We start from the raw sequence: 26,936 nt of genomic DNA on the forward strand, positions 1-26,936 counted from the left end.
GCTTCAGTGGCAAAGTTGTCGCATCTTTAATCCATCTGAATGCAAAAACATACATGAAGAAACCTTTTTATTTCACTACAAAAATGGTCTGTATTAGCATAATGTAGCATAATGCAGCCTAAATTTTGTTTAACATGCTTCTAAATCACGTCTCAGACATGTAGTGAATAACTTGTCAGTAAATTGCATTACTCAAGTTGTTTTTGGCCCTCTGAATCACCACTTAACCTCCACTAGTGAAAGCTTTGGTCGGAGTATGCTGAAACATTCATCACAAACTCTTTATAGACACAATGATAATGCTCTGACCTTTCTCTCAAACACACCTTATGTCTGGCTCGTGTGTCACTTCCTCAGAGCTTAAGCAGTCTCCAGATGTGCAAGTAATGTTACAGCGACATTTGGGTTCATTTCCTCTTAGCAAAGGAAATGCAATGCAAAACAAAACCTAAACCAAATAAGCTTAATTATAACATCCAACAAAACAAAACAAGAAATACAAACAAAAATCAAGAGGGAGAAATTAATCAGAGCTTGAACTGACTTCAGAAAAAATGAGATGAGGAAATGAACAATAGGCAAGGAAAAGGGATGGAAGAAAGGAGGTGGGTGGGTGGTGAGGACGTGAAGGAGTGAATGTGAGTGAACGTCGGTCCTCTTGTTGATTTGCAGGGTTTTTATCTGGCAGTTGCATCGGATTGGGGAAAGCGTGGGCTACAGCTGTAGTGGCGTCGTGGCTGGACACTGCTGACAGACAACCCATAATATGTCTTTTTTCTGCTACTGATTAAAGAAGTGCAACAAAAAGGGTGGAGGGATGTAGAGGACAGACACCCACACACTAGTCACACACACACACCCACCACAGGCAACATTAGATTGGTCATGATTTTGTCACATTTCATAAAATGTAACAACATCAAAGGAACAGTTTACCGTAAAAGTTACTCTGATATGTATCCAAAAAGACACAAAGTGGAAAAACACAAGACAATTTTATTGCTTTCTGCTCAAACAATGATGTTTAAAAATTCTGTTTTTAGAAAAATCTTTAACACCAGAGCATCTCAAAAGTAAACAATCAACACTATTTTTTATCTTTGAGAACAACTCTAAAGATTTGTCTCAACTGTATCACATTCAACATTTTTAACAACTGTTAAAAATCCTTTCAGTAATGACTTGGCGTTTGAAGTATAGATCCCAAAATGCCCATAAATAATGATAAAAAAACAGTACATTATAAACTTTATGTTCCCAAAAACCAAAAAAAAAAAAACATTCCCAGAAAAAAATCAAATGAATACACCTCAGAGTGCTCCATACATAATATAATGTATATATAATAACTAACCAGAGAGAGGGACCCTCTCACAACACAGAGTCTGATGTTGGGTTTGAGAGACACTGTCCCCTGCTGGTCAAACTAACATCTATTAACCTGCTGATACAGCAGCAAAGGCAAAAGGTGACACGGGATCACCAACATGTTAAGGACGATCAGATACAGCTGATAAAAACAATAAAATGTAAGTTAAAAATAAGAATAATAAAGAGACACTGTAAAGTATTGCATGAATGATAGTCACATTTGCTTTTTGAAAATATTCCAAAATGAATCAAAACATTCACCAAGACAATAGGGTGGAGATGAAAATACTTTACAGAAAATTAGACTTTACCAAAAGCAGAATTTCCTTTTGGTAAAGTTTTACTTACAACATATTGCACTTCCCCACACAAATTCTTAATAATTCACAGTTTGATTGGTCTAAGGCACAAGTATCTCCTAGTGAGTGTCACATGACATCCAAAGGTCTTGCATAAGACAAAGTGTAAAGTTTTCTTTTTAGTGTATTTTCTGTCAATTAAAGAGTAATACTGTGACTCAGTAAGCTTACTGTCCTCAAAAGTACAAAAGATAAACCCTGCTTAGTGACAAACCACCACAGAAAATGCTCTTTACTCCACAAATAAACTAACTATCTCACTAAGACACTTGGACTATCACCTCAACCTCATATTCCCTGTGTAACCTGTGGATGCATTGATATACAAGGTACTTTGTGTCCTAGTTGCTCCGAAAAACAACTTCCTCTCTTTAACTAACATAACACTGGTGCAGACTGGACCACCGAACACATGGAAGTAAGATTCCCAATCTTAAAATAGTGGTACAACCTAAGAGAGGAAAGCGTGGGGAAGCCACCGAGACAGAGAGAGGCTCAATCGACCTAGAGCAGGAAGAGGAAATTATGTCACAGCTACAGCATAATATTTCAAAATAACTCTGCTGACTTTCACATGTGTCATCAGACCAACAGCTATCCAACAGATCCTCGGCAAGGGGATTGTTTTGTCACTGTCCACTTTGGCAGCACTGCCAGTATGGCTTTAATCCCTGTTCTCCCAATTCCAGTCATAACCATGACTCAGCTAACCGCTTGTACCAGTAGCTGTACTTTCAGTCTAACACCTTCACCAAATTGGACCCTGATATATTGGACATGAAACACATCTTCAAGCAAAGCTCCCACTGGACACAATGCAGACAGACTTGTCACCTTCAAGTCTCTTCACATATGCTGACCTGACCCTTGTACCATCTGGCAAAGGGACTGAATTGCAAACGTCTTCAATCCAATAGGTTCACATTTGAAGTGGCTCACTTTCTAAAATGTTGAGAGGCAGTGGTGAGAAGAAAAAAAAAGTCACTGGATTTTAGACAGTCCACTGGCCAGGAGGAGTCTGAAGGGGACAGTGGAGCGTGAGACAGTTAAAGGCAGTCTGTGGAGACCTGCAAAAAAAAAAAGAAGAAAAACAGGACCATAAGATCACGCACAATCACAAGGTGGAGCACAAAAAACTTGCAAAGCTAGGAAAAAATAGTGATTTAGGTTAAATGAAAGTCTATTAATCATAGAACAAAAGTGAGTTGGGAGGCAATGGGAAAGTGCAGGAGAGCTGCCACAGTGCAGAGATGCTATCTGTACTGTGAGGAAGGGGACTGCGTGTATGTGTGTGTGCGTTTGGCGTGTCCATGCTCTGAGCGCTTGTTTGTGTTGGGTGGAGGGTTAGAGGGTGTGTGTGTGCTGCGAGGGGTCTAGGGCGGTGTGCCTGAAGGTCCCCAAGGGGGCCTGACTCTCCTCTTGTCCCTTTACACTTTCCTGAAAGAATTGTATTCTTTCTATCTGAGGAAAAGAGACCAGCCCATAGGGAAATGAGGCCAAACGGGGGAAAACATATGACACAACTATGTGTAATGAATTTCAGCTGAACACAACCCCTGACACACAAAAATATATGCATACACAGTACTTTCGTTTTGCTTCATATAATAAAAAGAGAGACTGACTGACCAAAGGCACGGATGAGCTCTCTCTGTACTGCCCAGGTGACAGTCTTTATCAAGGAGGCAGAGGTGAGACCAGCAAACAGCATGTTGTACATGAAGACAATGTAGAAGTTCCCGAGCCAGTTATACCGACCAAAGTCTCCCAGAAGATCGAAGCGGGTGATCCCTGGCACAATGAAGGCAAATCAAAATGTTGAACTGGTGAATCAGCTGCTCAAACAGGGCCTCAATGGCAGCTACTTGATTAACAGCATACAAATGCCCTCTGGTGGGCAGTATTCAAACTACAAGTGAAATTCTCGTACTGTAACAATTATTAGATAGATATTACATTTAACTTTGATTAATGTTTTTAAGGTATGTCCTTACCAAGTGTGCGTGAAAAGACCGGAAGTGCTGAACTCAGGATGAGAAGTGAAACACAGTTTGCAATTATCTGAAAGGAACACAAAAGTAGAAATTACTATAAGGACTAAATCTATAATAATAATAATAAAGCACCTTTAAAAACAGAGTTTACAAAGTGCTTTGACACACAGAGCAAAGGCAGTACACTACAAAAGCAAAGACACATGCCACCAAAAGCTACACCAAGTTAGTAGCAATAAGTTCATGGTAATGTCTCACTGTAACATAAAGCCCCTTTCAGACATAAAATACAATGCTGGCTTCATTAAGCTCTTTATTTTATTCAGACACAGATGAGTTTTACATCAATGCTCCTAACGGCTTTCTTCAGACGGATGGAACATTTGCAGAAAGAGGAAATGCTCACGCAATAGTTGACATCTGATGCCCAAGAGGGAGCAGAGAGCAAAGAGACTCGTGAATTAAAAATGTTATGATAGCAAGAAAGAAGATGTTTCCTGTTTTTTTATAGATTGCATCAATGATGGATTTTAAAACTTATTTTCCTGTTGAATCCTTTTTTGCCCATGTTCAGTTCTGCTTTATTCGTTATTTGAGCCTTACATAAATATTTAAAATCCACCATTCAAAATCCTTGTTCTTACTGTTAAGGTTTAATTCCTATTTGTATATAAACCATCTTGCTGGGGTTTAATTCATTCAAAAGCTGCATTGAATGAAAATTGAAAATATAGAGAGGGGATGTGTTGCTGACATTAAAAGACCAATCTCCTCAAGCCTAGTTGGCTCTTTCACATATTCCCTAGTTTATCAAAGTGATTAAGTGCATAACATATGTTGATTGAGATTTTAAAAATGAATTACAGTAATGTTAGAAGAGAGAACAAGACATGCATTTCTGTCTCTCTGCATTCTGCAGCATTTATATTAATTAACAACATTCAAGTCAGACTTGACCTGAAAATGTGGGAAATGTTACTTGGTCTGACCTAATAGGATTGCAGTCATAACTTTTATGTAAAAGTGACCAGGGTACCTAGTCAGACATAAGACTAACATGTTAAGTTGCCATTACATTTATATAAAGGATGGCGTGTCTGACAGGGGCATCAGGTACATGTAAAGACTAATCATCAGATACCTGTGTGAGGTTGGTGTCCTGTGCACGAGGCAGCAAGCCAGTGAAGAGAGGAGAGCTGTAGAAACCCACCACTGAGGACACCATCAGGTAGCTGACAGTTATTTTAAGGACAACACAGTAAAGAAGAGTAAAACATGTAGATATAGAGTAAACAACATCTAAAATACAAATGACCATTTTTTAAATATATGAACATGACAGCATGAGTCAGCATCAGCACTGGTCAAATATGAAGCATAGATTGTTAGGGTCAAATGGACACAACAAGTTAAAACTGTGTAAACAAGATAAAAGGATACAGGATAAGGACTACTTGAACTGCAGCGCCCAGTGAGCCAAACATGGAGAAGGAGGCCATCCCCAGGTGAGGGTCCTAAAACACACACATACACATACAAACAGTCATCAGTGTGCACAGATGACCAACTGTTGCACACCAAGTGGGACATGTTCAGTTTCTTTCCTCACCTCCATTCCTCTGGGCAAAGCTGTCTCATCAAGGAGCAACTCCAGCACATTGAAACAGACCATCAGTACACACATCACCTGAAGAGACATAAACAGCAACATAAATAGAAATAGCTGCTTGAATTAATGAGTAAAAACCTCCTGTCAGGAAGATATGAATTTAAAAAAAGAATACCGTCAGCGCTAGGAGCACAAGCATGGCCAGTGGATAACCCAGGTTTCTTTGCCATGGGGACGCTTTCCTACGCATCTCTGTGGGGAAAACAAGAAGAAAATGAGAGAAGAGCAATAACAAATGAGTGTACAGCAACAAATGACTGTACACTGTCATCATCATGTGAAAATCCCAGCAGAGAGCAGCCTGTTCACTCAATCTTACCGAGGGCGATGCGCTTGCTCCGAGCTGTCTGATGCTCTTTTTTCATCACCTCCATGTTCAGCTTGACCCAGCATGACGTACTGCCATCTTCAACCGTGAAAGAGACGAAAAGTCAATCAGTCAGCTTTAAAGTGAATCATCAGATGGTGCGAACGAGTGTCTTCATGACAACCAACTCACAGTGTAGTTTCCTTGAGAGTGAGTCTTCCTCAAATGAAGTGCAGCTCAGAGTATCTTCTACATCTTCCAACAGCTGAGGGGGGTACATCAATGAAATGGCTCTTAATGATTATGTAATTTGTCCAAAATTGTGATTAATTACTTAATACTTGCAAAACTGAAGACATCCTGACTTTATTGCTGATTGGAAAATATTGCATTCTAACACTCTAAACTAAGATGGGTTAATATTTAGCTCAAAGCTCCACTGTCCCTAAATACAGCATCACAGAGCCACCAGCATAAAATCAATTCTATTTATATAGCACATTTAAAAACAACCTGAGTTGGAGTGCTGCACAAATTATAGCAGAGGGCACAACAGTAACAAGTGAAAGGACATCAGCAATAAAAGGGTACAAGCAACAATGAATGGCGATAATAAAATACAAGGCAATATCAAAATGTGTGAAGAAATGTAAAACAGAAAACAGGAGTAGAAGTTATAAGATCAATTGATTAAAAGAGAAAAAAAAAAGAGTAACCAAAAGCTGTTTTTTCATGAATGTCTTGGGTTTTGTTTTAAGTGTTAATGGAGGGGGAACGTTTGATCGAAAGCAGAAGACTATTCAAAAGCTTTTGAACTGCAACCGTAAAGGCACAATTTCCCTCTCCAAGCAGCCTCCATGCTGGAACAGTTAAAAGCAATTGTTTTGAGGATCTAAGGGGCCTAGAGCTGGATTAGGTGCAGAGGAGTTCTGAACTGTAGAAGGGTGCCGGCCCATGTATGGCTTTAAAAACAAATAAAACAGCCTTGAATTCGGTCCTGTATTTGACAGGTAGCCAGTACAGGTGTTGTAGCTAGGACAGGTGCAGGGCTTTTCAGTATTCTGCACCAGCTGCAGGCGAGACAAAGAGGACTGGCCAACACCCAGGTACAGTCAGCTGCAGTAATATGTGGCATAGCTTTAGACTCTACTCTCATTTTTTTAAGTTTACATTTTGGGTTCGTCACTCACCCGGGGTTTGACCAATAGGCTGCCAGTCACGCTGAACATCCGGGACAACCCAAAGGGAGTGCACACTGAGGAGACAAGAACAAAAGATTGGTCTTGGTTTAAGTGATACGTTTTTTTTTTTGCCTCTGATGTAAATGTGTGATTAAGATAAACTTACACAAAAGCAGCAACACTCCAAACAGAGAGATGCCTGAGTACAAGTAGGGAAGGTAATACTCCCACAGATCTGAAAATCAGAGGAAGAGAGAATGAGCATTTAAATCAAAAAATTGTGAAACCAGCTGTCACTGAAAGATCTGCAGGTACATTGATGGTGACTCACCGTAGAGGCTCTTCCTGGCCATGTTGTCGTGGAGGAGGGCTGATGCCACCCACACAATGCCAAGGACAAGCAGAGCAAGCAGCAACAGCAGTACAACGGCTTCATACACTCGTGCCATCACCCCCTAGACACACAAAACACATTTCCTGTTATCAACAGGTTCAAACACAGATGCTGCCAAATTCATTTGTTTCCGAACACCAAAGCTGGTACCTTTTTGGACCCTGCAAATCCCTCCGACTCCGTGAAGAAGTAAGCAAAGGGCATGAGGAAGACCAGGGACAAATTGGAGAAAAGGAAAACTAGGTTCCACAAGCCTGACAAAGAAGAAGGTACATTTTAGAGATCTTCATTTTTCACTGCAAACATTGCAGCAAAACACTGCCAATACTACAGTCAACCACTGTGTGGCATAGACCTGCCAAGTAGTAAGACACAACTGGCTACCTTGTCAAAGTGCTAAAAAACTAAATTGTAATTGTTTAAAATTAATACAAACAGAGGAAAAGCTACAGGCCTGTTGATTTTTGGGCTTTATTTTACATCTCAGTGGGTCGGTTACAAAACATTGGCAGTGGAGTTGGAGAGCTTGACTGAGATAAACACCAGCTATTTGTCAACAGTTGGACCATTTTCCCCCCAAACAATGCGCCCAGTCAGGTCACAGCCACTCTATCCATAATAATTAGCCGTTTGGACGCCGGCCCGTGTTGTATTGATTTACCAGTGATCCCAATTAAATCTGATCCAGTTTGAAAACAGCAACGTCCTCTTTTGTGTGACAACATTCTACAATTATTAACTGTTGCTTTTGTGTTGTTGACAAAGAAATAGAGTGAGGTGTACCGTGGATGAGCGATCCATTGAGCCACTGCATGTAGTAACTCTGCGGGAAGGTGAGCAGCACCTCATTGGACAGAATAGAGATGGGGAGAAGGAGCACGGCACACGCTGCAACAGACAGGGTGAACGTACACAGCCACAGCCTATGAGAGGGGGAAAAAAAAGACAGGATCAGTGTGTGTTTGTGTTTAGCCTCAGCGTCGCAGTGCAGCCTAGGTGAAAGTCTAGGGTGGCTAGGGTGGCCAGGGATAAGGTAATACAGTGCCAGCGTGTAGGGACAAAGGGCGGAGAGACGTTGGAATGTCGCATCCCAACCAACAACCTCATCAACACACAAGCACACATGACACACAGGGCAATAAATCTGACAGGCCCTCAGGCTAGTACACATGTCACGTTGACTGAGGTATCGGCTCCAACATTCACACTGACTGAATCAGAGTGAGTGAGAACAAATTGCTGTGGGTCAGTTAATCATTAAAAGGTTTGTACTTACGCAATTTTGTTGACGGTGGCATCTTCAATATCATCTGAAAGATAACAGATAAACAAGGATTATATGTACTGCAAAGAACGACTAACTTGCTAATTAGATTCTTCACTTGCTTTTACAATGATAAGTTGACAGACATAACCAAATTACGGTATTTTGGAACTTTGGCAATCGTAGAAAGTTTTAACACATTCTTGGTGCGATAAGATAAAGTGTTGAAATATTTATAAACAGAAAGTCTAAGTTGTCAGTTGAGAGGTAAAACCTGTCAGGGGAGGAGTGTGCGTACTGTGGTATATACATAGATGTGTAGGTGAAAGCTGTAGTACAAGCAGTCCATATGAGAAGAAAGAAAACAGCAGTCTCACTGGCCTCAGAGAGGGGAGTGAGTGGGGGTACAGCATGTTAGGAACATTCTGTTCAAGCAGGACCAAGAGTCTCCTGTAAAAACGACCTTACGAATGCACAACAACTGCAAAGAGTGGAGTAATAACCTCATTTTGTATGCCCAGAATACTCTATACTATACACCTATATATATACACTAATACCTATTTACTATTATGCAACATGCTATTAATGTCTAAAACTATACTGTAAGAATTGCTGCACTTTGCCAAATACACACCGCTACACACTGTATTGTAACTACTTGCTATGTAAATGTTGATATAGATATATATAGATATTCAATACTGAGGTGAAGCTTCAGCAGTGAAATGCAGTCCTTGTCTCCTTAGTGTCAAAAACAAGTCAGTCAAATGTTATTGCACAATCGTCGTTAAGCTGCAGGTCACAACTGCTCTGTGGTTGTTGATACACAGCTACAACAGTGAGCTAATGCATAGCAGGTTTCTTTAAAAAAACAAGAGCACAGAAAAGAAAAAAAGAAAAAGAAAAGAGAGAGCTGGCCATCTCCCAGATTCCAACCCGCCCAGCTGCAGCGGAGCAGAGAGACCTGGCTAGTTGAACATCCTACATCTGCTTCCAATAGTGCAAGTTATTGGATTTATTATGTAACTGTCACACCCGTAACCCCCAAAGAACTTTAAAAGAGGATTTGTTTCTGTTTGTTTTAATAATGATGGAGAACGAACTGTTGATCCCAGTACATAAGGTTTATTAAATTTATACTAATATTAATTGATTTTAGGGCTGCAATTACCAATTATTTTCATTAACGATTAATCCTCTGATTATTTTCTTGATAACTGCTTTGTCTATGAGAATGCTGACAAATTGTAAGTTATAGTTATTCCCAAAGCCCAAGGTCACATGTTCAAATGTCTTATTTTATTCAACCAACAGTCTAAAAGCCAAACATATTCAGTTCTTGATTATGCATGACAAAGAATCGTGTCAAATTCCCTTTCTTTAAAGTTGAAACCAGCAAAAATTACTAAAACAATTAATCTGTTTCTGTCTACATCATCAAAAATACAAGCCAGTAACTCAGCGTAACGACACACTAAGTTTCATGATGGTGGTTGAACATGTTTGCTGAAAAGATCCAGTTTGAGGTGTTTTCGTCTATGCGGAGGGGCCTCAAGCTAAAACTCCAGGAGTACAACTCTGTGTTTATCTTGTAGCTACATTCTTCGCTGCCCCTCCACCATCCTGATCCACAGGAATACTCATTGAACAGGTGGTTGCATGTTACGTAACGCTCCTTCTACACCTCTGGACTGCTTGAGCCAATGTCCACAGCCTTGGGTAATATTTTGCAACCATAGAAGTATGTAAACTGAGGCAGTATTTATAGGTAAACAAACTTGGAAAAGTATCCAAAAGGTAAAACTGTCTACACATAAACATATAGATGAAAACAAGTTTTACACAATAAAGAATTTTGTGAAAGTAGGATGCCATTAAGAACATTATGTTTATAAAATGAGTAACGTTCACAAAATAGGCAACAGTCTTTTTCTTTTTTTATTTGTCTGAGCTTTCCAATGAATCTTTAAATGAGGCTTCCTGCACCCATCTACCCCCCATCAACTATAAATAAGAGACTATTTACTCTAAATATAAAGTACAGCACATGTGCTTGCATGAAAAGTGTGGCCTTCAAACTAAAAAAAAAAAAAAAAAAAAAAAAAAAAAAGCCATAACATATAAGCAGTCAGCTTGTCAACACCATGAATTCTCCTCCTGGCAATTCTCTAAAAGCCTTTGACAGAAATATTTCTCACAGTGGCTTATTTAATGTTTTACATCTATTAAAATGCAGGAAGAGAGTGACATTAAACTTACCTGTGATAAACTCTGCAGTCTTCTTGAAGTGGGTAAGTATGAGGTAGCACACCATGTAAAGGCATGAAAACAGGAGTACACAGATCTGTACAAGAGACAGAACAGGAATTTTATTCACTTTGTCATTTATTTTCCACTTTGTACAGTCCATGTTTGAGAACGCAACTGAAAACTGAGATAGTGTTATTTCTTTTACTTGTTAAATCAGATAATCAATAAGAAAGTGAAGGGCTATAAACAAGTTGTCCTGTTCTCTTCAGCCTAACTGATGAGTAACGTATTTACATAGGTTGGCTCGAGTGTCCGATCTATGCATTCGGAAAGGTCTTTAAAGTGGGGGTGGATATGTGGCCCAGATACCAAGAACATGATCCGGTACAGATACAACGTAAAGTGAGAAGGAAGGAGACCAAAATACAGTCACGGCTATTATAGATGTTTTCCATAGAATATTTAGTTTTACAGATTAACATAAAGAACTACAGAAAACAGTATAGCTGCACATATCTTTTGTGAAGACCAACAACAGATGGAGACTGAAGACGACCACTTTATACAAACAAAGACAACTAAATGGGGGGACAGTGATATACAAGAAGGGATTAAATAAGTGAAAGAAAAGAGGGTTAATACCAGTGTCAGATAGCCCCCCTGCTGTGTGGAAAGTTCATAATCTGATGTAACACTACATCTACCAACACATTTAGGCTTAACCTATATTTACTCTGCAGTCTGCTGTCTGGTGAAGCCCTCTGCATTTCACCCCCCAACTCTGTGACCGTAGGAACATAACACAAAATATGTAAGAACACTTAATTCAATGAAAAGCACCACATCTAAGCATTTTAGATTAACTCTTAATTCAATCCAGTCCTTGCAACAGAGCCGACAATCTGTACACACCTAACCATTGCTCGAAAACATACCCCAATGAACAAATTGAATTTTTTTTGGACACTGAGTTCAGAGACACATACCGAACATATCTCTGTACACTAAACTTGTGTTTCAAGGACACAGTAAAACCTTTGTGTGGCACAGCATATCAAACAGTAAGGCTCCTCTGCAAAGAAAAAAAATGACAACTCAACGCTTCTCTTAGCCAAACAGACACCTACATAACTATTATCCACAATTAAAAATCTAAATACCCTTGGAGGTTGTAATGCTCCTTTCACACTACCAAATAAAGCTGTTCTATGGACATAAATGTGATAACTTTGCTTTTCTTAGATCATAATGACTACTGGGCAACAAAGTTAAGTTTGGCCTGAAGGTACCATTGGAGAAAAAGGCCATGTTATTATCTAAATCTAAAGGGGTTATTCTCTGCACACTGGTCATTTTAGGATGCCTCACACTAGTCTGGCTCAACTCTTCATTGCCATGCCATGTTCAAGTCGTACAGGAGTTATCCTAATTATGACATTCTGACAAGTAACTAACTAGCATTCACTTCCACACCTGGCTCGTACTTATGATGGGGACATTCCTGACTTGGCACTTCATAAGACAGAGGTGCCTGAAAAATCAAGTACATAGCATCAAGTCACATTGTTTAGAGTGATAAAATCCATATGAAGCATATATTGTATATATATTGTCAATGCAGTGGTTTTTTAACCCTCGCTAAAACTGTCTTTAGTTGTCCTGTGACATAAACATTATTAAGTTGTAAAAATGTGAGTCTTTAGCATCTTTTCCATTCATCCCATCTGACATGAAACCAAAATCAGCCTTTAGCAAGCTAACATAACCAGAAACAGAAACAGATACAGAAACAGATATGCAAACATTAATTCAGTGAGTAAATTAAAGCTCAGTCAATTTAATGCCAAACATTTGCTGGTTCTCAAATGTGAGACTTTATTGCTTTTCTTGGTCTTACATTACTGGAAATGTTATATCTTGGGATTTTTGTATTTTGATTAGACAAAATAAGACATTTGTTAATGGAGATATTTCACTCTGCAACAAAATGTTGAACTACATGACTGATGTTGCCACACCAGAAGGAGTAAGGTTAGCAAGATATAGAAGTATTATTCAGAGAGGCTCTCTGAATAATAGCAGAAATATGACAACATGCTCATGGGTGTAAAATCAGTTTCTTAAAATAATACAAACATGAACTTAATGAGTTCCCAGGAACAAGAAAAATAGGCTATTAATCAGCCTTTTTAAACATCCTTGAATATTAGTTAACAGTGGTACAGTATAATCCAACAAATGCACCAACATTAAAAAGAGTCCCAAGAAGGGACACGTCAAAACTACTCATGATGAGACCATTTACATCAATGTATGTATGTCAAAGAGCCTTTTATGATGGATCACTGGGACATATGGACATATGGTACAATAACAAATGGGGCTGGTGTATGGGCATGGACCCCTCCTCTGTCCGCAGGAGTTACAAGAGGTTGACCCACTTTAGATGGAAACACAATCTTGAATAGAAAACATAAAACACACACGCCACACAAGTTACCTCATTTGTACAGATCAGTGTTAACAAGAACCATAAGACTAATTCAGCTGCTGATATGCTGCTTTATGGTGTCTGTAATATTCCCAACCTCCACCTCCCTGGATGAGTCCAAATTTTTAACAGGGAGGGACAAACAATTATGTAAGTCAGACATATCTTGTTGTCACACTGTACTTCGACCTAGCTGACAAGACTGCCTCATGCCTTAAATGTTACAAATAGCTATTAAACTGTCCAAACTAAACATTGAGAAATACACGACATTAAACCTGTGAAAGTAGGAATGATCATTGGTAACACACGAGCGGCATCATACAAACAACAATGGACCATGCAGAACAACTAATCAGCTCAGTCTGCAAAATTGTTCAATAATGCCTTCTAATTTGGCAGGAACTTGCTGTGGTTAATCCAACAAAAAAGCAGGGAACAAAGAATGGGTGTTGGGTGAGAAATAAGTGGAGGGGCAGAATAACACATTTTAGTCCACGTTTGTGGAGACACGTGCTGATTGGTGTTGTTGAGATCTGGCAGCAAATGGCAGGCCACTGAGAAAATAGTTAAATGGAATTCAGCAGCCACAGGAACATCTTTGTGTTGAACACAAAGTTCCAGGGTGTTCACGCAGAGTGTTTTAAAATGCACATAGTGACCTAAACATCTTTGTGCTGATACAAGCAGAAACAACCAAGCCCAAAGGTTTTCACATCTTGCCTAACCTTGAAGTCCCTGTAGAAATTCATAGGAACAGAAGGTTGGCAGTGGCACAGCATGTCTTAGCAAAACATCAAGTAGACTCCTTCAGAGTGTGTTTTTTCCTCACCTTGCCTCTTACCCAGCTAAACGCATTCAAGCAAAGTAAGATGGCCTTTGTTTACAAGTAAGAGGATAGATAAGGCAAGACCCATTCAAGATTTATTAAACAGCCAGAAATAACTTAAAGTAATGCATGATGTAGCCATCTCAATCCTCTAGAAGGTCCCCAGCCTTGAGTTTTTATTTGTATTATATTATAATATTTAATAGCTTAGTAACCATATACTCAGGAAAAATAACATCATTAACGTCCCTCTGCCTTCTCTCAAAACTACAGAGTAATTCCTAAAAAGCACACATATGAAGTGGACTATTAAAGATGCAATCAACCATGTATTTTATTATTAATAACATGGTACAAAACCTTTCCTCAGGGTGACTAGATATCCTACTGGGTGCAGACGCTGGGTGTCACATTTCTCTATTGCATGATTTCATCGTGGCCTTCAGTTCTGCCGATCATGGATCCTTCTTGATCCCTCCAGGCTCAGATGTGGGCTGTGGGTGTGTACTCCTGGCTCAACTATTGAGTGGTTTATCATCCCACATAAACAATTTCTTTAATCTACAATTATTATATTTGCCAGAAAATCTTGCGTGAGATGATTTACAGTCAAGCTGACAGACAATTGGCTGCAATCATATCTTCCCAGGTTATATCTTAGCTTAAATCACCAACTGAAGAAGACTTGGTGGGCCACACTGTACTGCATACAATTAGAGCAACATGTTCAGTTTACACATAACTAGGAAAGAAAGAAGTTGACTTACAAGAATCTGAAACCGGTTGGGTTAGGGTTAGGGTTCACATCTATGCTGTACCTTCTTTTTTCTTCTTCAAGTCAAGCATGGAATTTTACCATCTTTCTGTCCTTATTGCATGAATACTAATATTATATGGATAGAATCAAAATAAAATATGCATAGTTTTTTTATACGAGATTCACAGGCATGTATTTGGGCATCTAAAGAATCTTTCCTTGACTGATAAGATGCTTAATTTTTGGCACTAACTTAACTAATCTAATTATTCTCTACTTTATTATGTGTACTGCACAAATGAATTCACCTCTTTGCAATTTCATTTTCAGGTTCTGTACTGATTTGATTTGTTTTATATTGGACATAATCTCTGCTACTGTGTGATGTTGAGCTTTAATCAAATGGATGTCTCGGTTGCTTTATTAATTTATGTCTAGCACACAACAGATGGTACTTACACTTCTGCCACATGTCCATCTTTTCAAAATCTGCTGCTAAATGATAAGCTTAGCCTAAAGCCATTAATAGCCATAGATGCAAGGGTAGCTGACCTGCCTGAGAGGGAGCACTGTGACGAGATGGTAAACTGGAGTCTTGAGGCTGGCCAGTGGCTTAAGAAGTGGGTGTCTACTAATAGCATTAGGTCTTTAGGTGAAAGGGACAAGGGCAAAATCAGGCCATTATAATCAATGGGGGTACTTCATATATTACTTGTGTAAAGCTACTTTGATGATTAAAAATATATGCCTGCTATCTGCCTTTGACAGCTAATGCGGGTGGACTTATCTGGTCGCTAACCACTTGAGAACAGGAAAGGAAAAAGACAACACTTGTTTGTTTCATAGCCTGGACAAATTCAAAAACATTTCGTGTTGGATTCAGATTATTTTTCTTGCTACATTTTACAATGCTAAGCAAAATACCTTCTTCACAGCAGACATCTGACTCATCACAGAAGGAAGAGCACAGCTGTAACTAATAATACTAACATGAAGGTTCCCAGTAAACCCTTCCACTGAGGGAGCATGGATACTATCAGGACCATTAAACTAGAAGTCATGACTCGTATCATTAGTTACATCCGTGTTTTTTTCAACTGGCATCACTGGCTCATTTATTATATCTATTTGCAATGACTCAAGGGAGATTGAGTCACTGCAAATGGAAAATTATATAATAAATGCAAACAGAAATAATCTATTAGTATAATTTGGGTTTTGGGGTCAAACACTGGTTTTATAATATGCAGTAGTGTCTGATTGTGTCCTTTGTGGTACACTGTACAAGTGATATTCCTAATGTAAGGAAATGAACTGTTTAAGAGATATGATTGTCCTTTATTTAGGGTTAAAGGTCAGTGTCTGTGTGCCCTGCTGTAACTGTACTGATCTGTCTGTTAAGTCTGAAGTTCAACAGGGACTGTTACACAAACCACAGGGAGAGACCAGCATAGGAAAATGCCTTATTAACAGCAGGGTACAGCTAAAAATATGAAGCAGGCTGATGATACATGACAGACAGGAAGGTCTGAGAAGAGTCGTTAGAAAAACAAAAGAGGGGCCACAGATGCTGAATAGGCTCCCTGGTGTTCCTGTGCCACACCACTGCCCAATCACCAGCTGCATCCATTCACTAATGAAGGTCGGTGGAGTTAAAGAAGTACTCTGAGCGGGTTTTAAACATTAGCATGACTTAAAACTCAAGTTGAACTCACTCACACATGCACAGCTGTCCAATGTTAAAATGAGGAACAAAGCCACGCCAATATATCGCTTTGGGTCGTACAAATCAAACCAAGTATGGCGATTTAGCTTTAGAGGCAGTGATTAGGTGGCAGCTTGTATTATTAGTGGCGACCCTTCATATGCATATTAACCGACGGATGCATTAGCTCAGCACTTACTATAGTCTCCCGGACACGGTTGTGGAAAAGTTGCTCCCTAACCGACACGTCGTCCGTTTCCATCCTCCGACACCATAACAGTGTCCTCAGGCTCAGAAGCACGGGGGGAAGTCGCTAAAAAATTAAAAGACGGGACATCTTCGGGGTAATGCCGCGGATGTGTGGCTGGTTAGCCGAACTGTAAGTGAGCTAGCCTGCTGCTGCTGCACTGAGCTCTGGTAAAAACCAAACGGGGGGGGCGGGGGGGTCCCCAGGAGGCGGGGCCTGGGAAAGGGGTGGAGGCCAGTGGAGCTTCACAGGTAGCTGTCAATCATCATTATTAATAATAATTTCAGTATCATCACTTTAATGTTCAAAGGTGTGTATGTGTAACCTACACACAGGTCAAACCCAACATTAATCGATTGGTCAGCAATTTCGAGTCAGTCTTAACACAATATGGCCATGGGGTCAACTTAACTCTGTTGTTTCATCCTGTAATCATTCCTTCTGTGCATACTGACTATTTGAGAACTTTTCCACGTCAAGGACCCCTTAACTTAAACAAATTACACCGACCCAATTTGATAATCTTTTAGATGTTTCAAAGTGTATGAAACTCATGACCAAAATAGTCATTCTGTCATTGTGTTACTTCTGGATGAAATTATAGTGAATATAAATTATTCCCCTTTTTGCTGGGGACCCCTTAGGATCCCTCCAAAAATTCACAGCCTTCCTTTTGAGCAAAAATGTATTTAATTTATTTTTTCTGACGATAACATGACGTTTCAGTGAATTAGCAAATAAAATTGATATTTTCCACATTTACAAACTTATGTAGTTTTCAAACATCCCTAGTGTTTTCCTGTTAAACTGCAGTGGACTAAAACAGAGAATCTAGCATTAAAAATACATTAATTTAGAAAGATATTGATTTGACTAATTTGAATGGCTAAAGCTTCATATCAGATTCAAATAAACTTACAGATGGAGGACTGTGGGTTGTGTCCCCCATCATTCAAGCCTACATTGAAAGTGCATCATAAAGGGATCTGCTAATGGTCAGTATGAACAGGAGTGATTACAGCCAAATGAAAAAAAACAAAAAAAAACATGTGTCAGTGTTCATTTGCACACCTGACTATTGTTTTAGGACCGTCTTAAACATATGTAAATGTATCCTTAGAAACGCTACTTGAGGATGTGCACATGGATCCATGTTGAATGCTGACTAATGCATAATGAACATAATGTATCTAGTGACATCTGTTGGTGAAATTGTACATGCTTAAAAGATTAGCTCTCAAAGTAATTTCAACTATATTTTATTAATGTTTTCAGCTTAAGCACAGATGTTTTCAAATTTTGCATTGTAGGTTGTGTGTGCTATATCTACTTAACTTTATCTCCATTTTGCCACTTTATAGTACTTCTCTACAATTAGGAGACAATGATTGAGAAAATGGTTGTACTTTTTTACTCCACAACATTTATTTGACAGGTATTATCATAACTTTTAAACATATACTGAGTAAATAAAACATGATATAGTGTTACACAGTAAGACAGAGCACACAACATCACACACCATATTTAAGATGAGCTCCATGACCAGATACAATGCTGTTAAGTCCTTACACAATACACTAATGTACAAAAACTAGCACTGACAATAATAATAATAATAATAATAATAATAATAATAATAATAATAATAATAATAATGATAATAATGATAATAATAATGATAGGTACATTTCACTGATAATACTTATGTAGCCTATTGTTAGGTAAAATCTGAAATGCAAGTCTTATACCTGTAAAATAAATTCTTAAACTGGGCTGTTGAAACTTTCACTAACCTTAAGTAAAGAACCTGAATACCTTCTCCAGCAATATTTCTCATAACTTACAGATATTTTTCTTTGCCATTGTTGCAGATGAGAGTATAATAAAAAGTTTTTATGCAAGGGTTGTATAGTTCTGTGTTTGCAATACATACACTCAATTGAACATTAACAGAGCAGGTTGGCAATGCTTGAATCATGGCTCAGAATGGGTCATCTTACAGTATATCTCTCACCAATGTCCTCTTTAGACCTTTACCTCACTTATCAGTTCAGATGATCAAGGGGCCTAAATGTTAATGCATCATGTGTTAAGGCCACGGTGCTAGTTTTATGTCAAGATCTAAAGTCCAACTGTTGCAACAACATGAAACAACTTTAACAGCGGCAAAGTACTGGAAAGGATTTATCGGGACAAGGACTTGAACATATCGGCCAGTAAGTAACTTAGTCTTAATTAGACAAAACTAAAGAGATCATAGATGGTTTTTTACCGTAAATTAGTTGAACACTGAGCCTGATACAACCTTTAGATCAACTGAGGATTGGCTACAGAGATAAGTTGGTGCCTAACATGTAAAATTCTGACTTTTTGTATTTCAGTGGACATGGACAACTATAGCATTTTATGTTTTGTAATGACTAGAAATGTTGACATGACTATTCCCATCATGAACTATGCTAAATCCCTATTACATAATGATTTTATTTAATCGGGGAAGTAGATAGCAGAGATTAAAAAAAAAAATTTTTACAGGACGTCCCGGAAACACGGGGTAAAATGCAGACTTAAAACTGAGGTCAAATATTTAGAGAGTGATTTGAGCAGATGTGATCAAAATATTTGCTTTTTGATGTGATTAAAAGCCTCAAGTGAAATAGATTTAGTGGCTTACAGCAGTCAGTATACCATAATAAATCATTTGAAAATAGACATGCAAAAAACAGATTTCCCTCATTGAAAATCAAAGCACAAAATGCATAAATTAAACAATAAAACACATAATAAACCATATATGTTAAAATTCTGACAGAATAAAACTCTGACCGCTAGATCGACCCAGTAGTTTTCTAAAGGACTAACAAATGTGCACATTTCAGACATGAAGATAAGACTAAAATGTTGTGTCATGTCATTCCAGGTGCACATCAAGGATGTTTAATACTCACCTGTGCAGGGACTGAGCAACAGAGGCCACAGGATGGGAAAAAGCATCACGGTAGCCTATGCCCTGTGGGCAGCTGGCGGACCTCTGGGCCTTCACCATTTATATTTAGGGAGAGACAGTCATGCCCTGTTATGGATGCTAACCCTGGGAGGATTTGGGCTTGGCTGGGTCAGAGAGGTTATACGTATTCCTGCATATGTTAGTGAGGCCAATCGAGATGCAGACAAAGAAAGAAAAAGATCCCATGTCACAATCCCTCCACCTGTGGGTCCTGTCAGGTTTGCTGGACAGGTGTGTGTTGGGATCTACTTTGGCACTGTGGCTCTGATAGGACTGAACACCCTCAGTTTCTTCTATTTGATTGTTCTGCCGCTATGTGTGGGCGCAGGGGTGCATCTGGTGTCCAGTGTGGGCCAGCAGACCTCTGATCTCCAAAAAACTTTGACTGCTTGTCTCATAACTTCCCCAATATTCTATGGCAGCACTTTATCACCTCTCCCCATCAGCCTGGCTGCCAGTGTCACGGCCGCACAGAACCGCAGGTTCAAACCCTCACGGTCACCTGAGAACACACAGCAATTAGGTAAGACAGTCTCACAAATATGACTCAATCACCTGAAACACATTTATGACATATTGCTCAACTTTAAATCATTCTATGTACTAAAATAACATTTAAAAAATCTCTGCCTTTTGTCCAGTCCCACGGCTTTACAGGCTGGGCCTTGCTTGGCTGGCCTTCTCTGCTCCGCTGGGTTACTGTATTTTCCATAACACTACAGCCACACTGTACTACCTGTCTGATTGTGTGGCAGCACTACTGGATATTTTCTGGTTTCTGCCTTGGCTCAGAAATGTGTTTGAGTACATTCTTTTGATGCCATATCGTATCTTGTGTGCCCTGACTGGAGGGGGGTACTATGAGGAAGCTTGGAGGAAAATGCTGGAAATACTGCTCAAGGAGTACACTGTGAGGGAAAAAGAGGCACTGCAGGTGAGCTCTGGGCATGCTACAATTGATAAGATAGTTATAGTTCAATGTTATGTTCAATTATGTACATTTTTAGTTTAGAAAATTACAATCGCATAATAATCACAGTTTCCAAATTGGACTTTTTTATATTGCAGGTACTGTCGTTGAAAGCAGAGGCTTCGCTTGAAGAGATAACTCGAAGCTACAGGGAGCTGGCAAAAACATGGCATCCAGACCACAACCCCAGCAAGGACGCTGAAGCAATGTTTGTCAAGATCCATGAGGCTTATGAAGTCCTTCTCCAGCGGCACAGGCCCCTTCGATACAAATAGTTGCCCTTCATTGTCTTCATGACTGGCATGAAAAGTTGCACAGGGCACAGGAATGAGACTCTCTTGATTGCAGTGTTTTTCAGTCATTATCTTCTGTTGTTCATGAGAGGTGAATAGAGAGGATGCAGGGCCTTGCATTGTGATGGCATCATCACCTGTTACTTCCACTTGACAAACAGCATTTCACAGCTGTCTGATTGGTTACTTGGCAGAGTTGGAGTCTCACAGGATAAAAACAGCACTTTGCTGCCCCCTTGTGGTATTAAATGTGTACTGTCACCATAAACTATTTCACCACAAACATTTTTGTTGTTTTCTCGTGTGCTTGTTTGATATTAAATACTCAATCACAACTGTCATATAACGTATTTATTAATTTCAAGAGGAGGGGATGCTAAAATGTGTTCTCAAATAATGTCATGAAGGTAGGCTATATAAACTGGAATACACAGACACGAAAAGACAAGAAATAATAAAATAACCCGCCTGCGCCACTCTCAATGGGCATTTCCGGGAGAGGCCTTGATCATAAACAGCATATGAGCATTCAAAGAATCATTTCACAAAATCTAGCAGCTTTTCTGTTCATGTGCTGTAAATAATGTCTTACTTTAGATAATCATGCACTGCAGCCCTGTCTTCTGCCTATGGCTTTTTCCCATGGCATCATTTCCATTACATCCAGCTGACATGCATCGATGCATTCGACAATCACTGAATCAAGAGCTCTGTTGTACAATTATTAGGTCTGTAGCCCAGCATGGGCCCGGAAGTTCTTTGGGATTCCCAGGTAAAAAAAAAAAAAAAAAAAAAAAAAAAAAAAAATCCCGGAGATGCTGTCGTCGCCTGGGAAAACAAACAGCGATCCAGACAATTAAATCGGAAAACACCGATCGGTCGCCAGGTAAGGAGGAGGCTTGTGGACTTCACGGCGGCGCTCGGTAAGATCATCCATCGGTTTTCATTCGAAAGTACGGCATGTTTTTGAGTAGTTGGAGGGGTAAATGCCATTTGTCGTGTGGTCGGGTGCCATAGCAACGGTTCATGAGAAACACTGTATAGCCCAGGCCAGTTTGACGTGCTCGATGTTGGATGACAGCTGTGTTCATGCGGACAATTTGGTCGCAACTCCTGCAACAAATTGCGTCTCGCCGCTGTCTCGACCGTCCATGAGTTGATTGGTGTCATAACGGACCAAATCCACCGAGCAGCTACAACAAGTAGAGCTCATACATATGTGGAGGACAGGTGTGATAGTTATTTGACAATACGTTTTACTGCACAGACAGGATTGTCAGACAAGGGTCGGCGCTGGTGCGCGTCCCTTTTTTAATCGCCGTGCCCCAGTGTGACTGGCGCGTCTGCATCAGCGCCTGTTGCTCTCCATGCGCTGCCAATGCCAGGATATTAATTTTCCCTGCGATGTGTTGTCTCCGCCCCCCACCCCCTTCCTCCCAGCCCGCTCCACAGTCTCCCCTGTCCACTGTTGTCATCCATTTGAGCAAAAGGTGCAGCCTTTTTACATTTGGCTCTTATGTCTCTTGTTGGTTTTCAATACAAATAAACAGAGCACCACCTTAACCTCTGGTTATACATAATTAACACATTGTAAGTCCATAAAATATTATACAGCACAAATATACATATATGTGTGTGTGTGTGTGTGTGTGTATACAAAAACATAATTTGACTTTTAAAAATCTGCACATACTAATATATACACAGCATTTATATTGCTACATAGTATATAGTGTATATATATATTACTTGTGTGTATATGTATATGTATGTAAAGATCTTATCTTACCTTCATATAGATTTTTGTTGAAGTGTTAAGTCAAAGCTTCTAATCGAGAGTGTAGTTTGTGGTGCTGGTGCTGTACAGGATCGCTTTACATTGTAGGTGTTCCTGCTAATTCGTCCACCCTCTGTAATTTTAACTCCTCCTTCAACACTCTTGGCCATAAGCTTTATAGTATAAATGTGGAGGCTCTCATATTCATTTGCTGGCCACAGTGCAGAAGAATCTGGGTGATACAGAAATAGCACAGCAGAACCCAAGTTTACTCGATTAGTTTGTAACAGTGAACTTATTATTAGACACGTGGAACTGAAGGCGTAAAGCTAACTGTTTCCTAGCCTTATTCTTGTACCAAAAGACAGCTATAGTTGTTTTTATATAGTTAGTATCCACATTTTATATGCAATTTTCATTTGACTACTATTTGTAAAATTGTGTCTCTCAAAAATAGTAGTAAGGAATGGAAAAAAAATAATATTTTTTAATCACTTTTCTTCAGGCATCTGGTGAGAGAATGAATGCTGATGACTGCAATGGACGCTCATATGCACCAGGCAAGTTTATAAACAAAGGGAAAACTACCATTCTTTTGTGTGTACAGTCACCAGATATTAATATTTACTTTAATAACACGGGCATATTTGTGTTTCAGGTAATGGAGGAGAGTCATCAATGGAACAAGATTTTTATGGCGGGTTGCAGGGTCCTTCAGCGAGATCTCCAAACAGTCAGCAGTCCTCACCACACCGCTCCCTTAGTGGTCAGTTGTGATTCTTTTGTTGTTTGTTGCACTGTGACCTCATTATCTGTATAGGCTTCATAATTAAAAGTATTTAAGGGAATAAAAGTGTTTTTCCCTCATCCTCTCTCGACAGCAAACTCCATCAAGGTTGAGCTGTGCAGTGATGATGAGTCACCATTGGCACCACAGCCAGAGAACACAGAAGCTATAAGAGACAATAGCAAGAGGGATGACAGACGGGACTCCATGGAAGAAGGGAGCACAGAGTACACTGGGACTGGTAGAGACAGAGCAAATATTTACAATGAGATGGCCAGTCCGAATGCCGCTTCACCAGGACCTATCAGGCTGCCCAGTGGGAAACTGCAGTGTGAGGTGTGCGGAATGATCTGCATCGGACCAAACGTGCTGATGGTGCATAAGCGTAGCCACACAGGTGAAAACAAATAATTACTCATGACAAAGATTACAAATACATTTTATGGATAAAATGTATTATAATCATGAATGTAAATAAAACCTACAACAAATGAAGGTAATCATTTAAACTGATCACCTCTGAAAGCCTTCTTGTGTTCTTAGGTGAGAGGCCATTCCAGTGTAACCAGTGTGGAGCTTCCTTCACCCAGAAGGGGAACTTGTTACGCCACATCAAGTTGCATTCGGGAGAGAAGCCTTTCAAATGTCCCATCTGTAACTACGCTTGCCGCCGGAGAGATGCCCTGGCTGGACATCTACGCACACATGCAGGTAAATGAGTGAGCTTTGAGAGAGAACTTAACACATGAAACAAATTCCCTAAAAAGTTTTTTCATAAATGCGCATATTTACTTTTTTAATTTGACTGATGCAGTTATTCAATCAAATTATCATTCCTTACTGTGATGAGTTATGGTGTAGGAAACAATGGTAAGTGGTAGCAGTAAGGATTCATTAGAATGGTCCATTTCCCTCTTCTGTAAACCTCAGAGGAAATAGGTATTCTTTTGAGAATGTGCTGTAAAACACGTGACCAATGACATTTACATTTCATGAAATTTCATGAAAACAGGAAATCCTGTCACTGTTTTGAATTTGTTAACACACATTCAAGGTGGTTACATACAGTTCTATTTGGTCTTGTGGATCTCCACGGGTCTCAAGAGCTCATTTCAAAGAAAACATTCTTGTAAACTGGATTTCAGCGAATTGACGTCAGTGCTTCCGATGGTTAACTGAGACGGAACGTTGCGGTGTAGAGATAGGCGTTTTTTTGTCGTCATTGGCAAGCAACAGAGAACGATTTCAGGAATGGAAATCCACTCTGTCAAGACTAGCCAAAAATAGGTTATTTTTTATAGAAAAAACCCCCTACATAAATATATAAATAAACAGCACCATTATACTAATTTACATACTATTTGTTTTACATACGATTTGAGCACACATCATCTAGAGTGAAATTTTGGCCTTGTCTTTTCTGTTGCAGAAGAAGTACTCAATTTTTTTTTTTTTTTATTGCAGTTTCTTCGCCAACGGTGGGAAAACCTTTCAAGTGCAGCTACTGTAGCCGCAGCTACAAACAACAGAGCACGCTGGAGGAACATCTGGAGCGCTGCCATAGTTATCTGAAGAGTCTGGACCACCAGACAGCAATCAACTCACAGACAGCACAGGGTAACACATCACACAATAGTTTAACACACTAACTTTTACATACAATGACCCTGTAAGTTCTTGCATGAATGTAAATGTAAATATATTGAATTAAGCTATCTTAACATAATTACACACATAGTTAGTTTGTCAGTATATTGATGTTTAACATAGGCTTTTTGTTTGCAGGTGAAGAGTCAGTAAGTATTGAGACAATGACTAAACCTGGGCTCCAGCCATCCAATGAAAAAATCCAGTTTGTGGATAGACTGGCTATTAGCATCACCAAACGCAAGAGGTCAACACCACAGAAGTTTTTGGGTGAGTTATTTATATTTAGTGAGAGGGCAAAATTGAATTTACAACACTCACACATTTATTTTTTCATTCTTTCATTATTTTCAATTTGTTTTTTTTATAGCCGAAAAACAAATGCATCTTGACCTTCCTGAAGCACCTTATGAATTGTCCTCTGGCTCTGAGAAGGAGGGGGACCTCATGAGCTCTCAGCCTGCTGGAGACTCTGCTAGGTTGGGGGCTACACATCTCCAAGGTGCCAGGGGTAAAGGGGAGAACCATGAGCAGCCTGCACTGTCTCAGCTCCATCCTGCCTTCCTGTCGGAGCTTCGCACGGTTATGGGCTCCATCAACAGCAACATGACTCCTCAGGGCTCCCGAGCCCATGGTGGAGGTGGGCTGGCAGCCATGTCTCTTGGCCTGGCTGGCCGGGAGGAAGGTGAAGGCCGTGATGACCAACCCTCAGCCAATAGCCACACCACCTCACCCAACGGCTGTCCCGACTCTACAGACACAGAGAGCACAGCAGAAGAGCAGAGCACAAGGGCTACAGCCCCGACAAGTACCTCCAACAACCACCACCTCCACTACCAAACCCTAGCACTGCCCCGCAGTCATCCCACTTCCAGCCCCAGCCAGGCCAAAGACTTAGACCCAGAATGGGAGAGAGCATGTCCTGTGCCCCCCACCATATTAAAGAAGCGCCCTGGCTCCCCGCTTTCTTCCAAGGAGACAGTACAGGTGTTGGACAGGGCCGGCCGGTCTGTGCGCTCCTTCCACTGCCGGCACTGCCGCATCCTCTTCCTGGACCATGTCATGTTCACCATCCACATGGGTTGTCACGGCTTCCGCCAACCCTTCGAGTGCAACATCTGTGGCCACCGCAGCCAGGACCGCTATGAGTTCTCCTCTCACATCAGCCGAGGAGAGCACCTGGTGGGCTGAGGAGAGGGGAATAGAGGTCAGATGAGGACAGGTGACTGTAAAATTGTGGGCTCACGTTTGTTCTGCACCAGATCAGTTGCTTTAAATCCTTAGTGTAAGTTAAAAGATTTGTTGTTTTTATTGTGAGAATATTTCTTAAATTAAAGCAGGCGCAATTGAAGAATCTTTTCAACGCAGCATTTAAAGTTTAGCGGAGGCAAATTATATTCTATTATTGATTGCACTCCCATTTCAAATCATCTGGCAAAACTAGGGGTTTTGCTTCAAAAGTGCCTTCTTGGGGGATTTCCTCTTAACTAAAAAAAACTGGAGGGGAACTGGTGCTCAAAAATCTTGACTAGCCATCTTTTCCTAAGTGATTTAGTTAGCATTTTTGAGAGGTCATGTGCACAGGCAGTTAAGAAAATCATGGCATGTACATTTTAAGAATTATATTTGGT

General features: G+C 39.9%; 3 protein-coding genes across 3 annotated transcripts; 2 read left to right on the plus strand and 1 right to left on the minus strand.

Annotated features, from left to right (window-relative positions):
- Positions 1 to 110: 110 nt before the first annotated feature.
- Positions 111 to 16,964, minus strand: lmbr1l (limb development membrane protein 1-like). The gene is made up of 17 exons (XM_053316925.1): positions 16,774 to 16,964; positions 10,802 to 10,886; positions 8,552 to 8,585; positions 8,059 to 8,198; positions 7,426 to 7,529; positions 7,213 to 7,336; positions 7,048 to 7,116; positions 6,891 to 6,955; positions 5,893 to 5,965; positions 5,713 to 5,799; positions 5,509 to 5,585; positions 5,334 to 5,411; positions 5,165 to 5,238; positions 4,866 to 4,956; positions 3,725 to 3,791; positions 3,360 to 3,521; positions 111 to 2,797 (listed from the first exon to the last, which is right to left on the minus strand). Exons 1-17 carry the CDS (start codon positions 16,834 to 16,836, stop codon positions 2,712 to 2,714), a joined length of 1,479 nt encoding a protein of 492 aa, XP_053172900.1. The 5' UTR covers positions 16,837 to 16,964; the 3' UTR covers positions 111 to 2,711.
- Positions 16,965 to 18,918: 1,954 nt separating this feature from the next.
- On the plus strand, positions 18,919 to 21,429 carry dnajc22 (DnaJ (Hsp40) homolog, subfamily C, member 22). Its single transcript, XM_053316928.1, has 4 exons — positions 18,919 to 19,040; positions 19,745 to 20,354; positions 20,473 to 20,765; positions 20,900 to 21,429. The coding sequence occupies exons 2-4, from the start codon at positions 19,805 to 19,807 to the stop codon at positions 21,074 to 21,076; spliced, it is 1,020 nt and encodes a 339-aa protein (XP_053172903.1). The 5' UTR covers positions 18,919 to 19,040; positions 19,745 to 19,804; the 3' UTR covers positions 21,077 to 21,429.
- Positions 21,430 to 21,836: 407 nt separating this feature from the next.
- ikzf4 (IKAROS family zinc finger 4) lies at positions 21,837 to 26,496 on the plus strand. The gene is made up of 8 exons (XM_053317784.1): positions 21,837 to 21,980; positions 23,377 to 23,431; positions 23,530 to 23,637; positions 23,753 to 24,055; positions 24,202 to 24,369; positions 25,123 to 25,275; positions 25,444 to 25,575; positions 25,676 to 26,496. Exons 1-8 carry the CDS (start codon positions 21,837 to 21,839, stop codon positions 26,494 to 26,496), a joined length of 1,884 nt encoding a protein of 627 aa, XP_053173759.1.
- Positions 26,497 to 26,936: the final 440 nt, after the last annotated feature.

This window comes from Scomber japonicus, chromosome 4 (assembly GCF_027409825.1).
Source record: "Scomber japonicus isolate fScoJap1 chromosome 4, fScoJap1.pri, whole genome shotgun sequence".
NCBI classification, from domain to species: domain Eukaryota; kingdom Metazoa; phylum Chordata; class Actinopteri; order Scombriformes; family Scombridae; genus Scomber; species Scomber japonicus.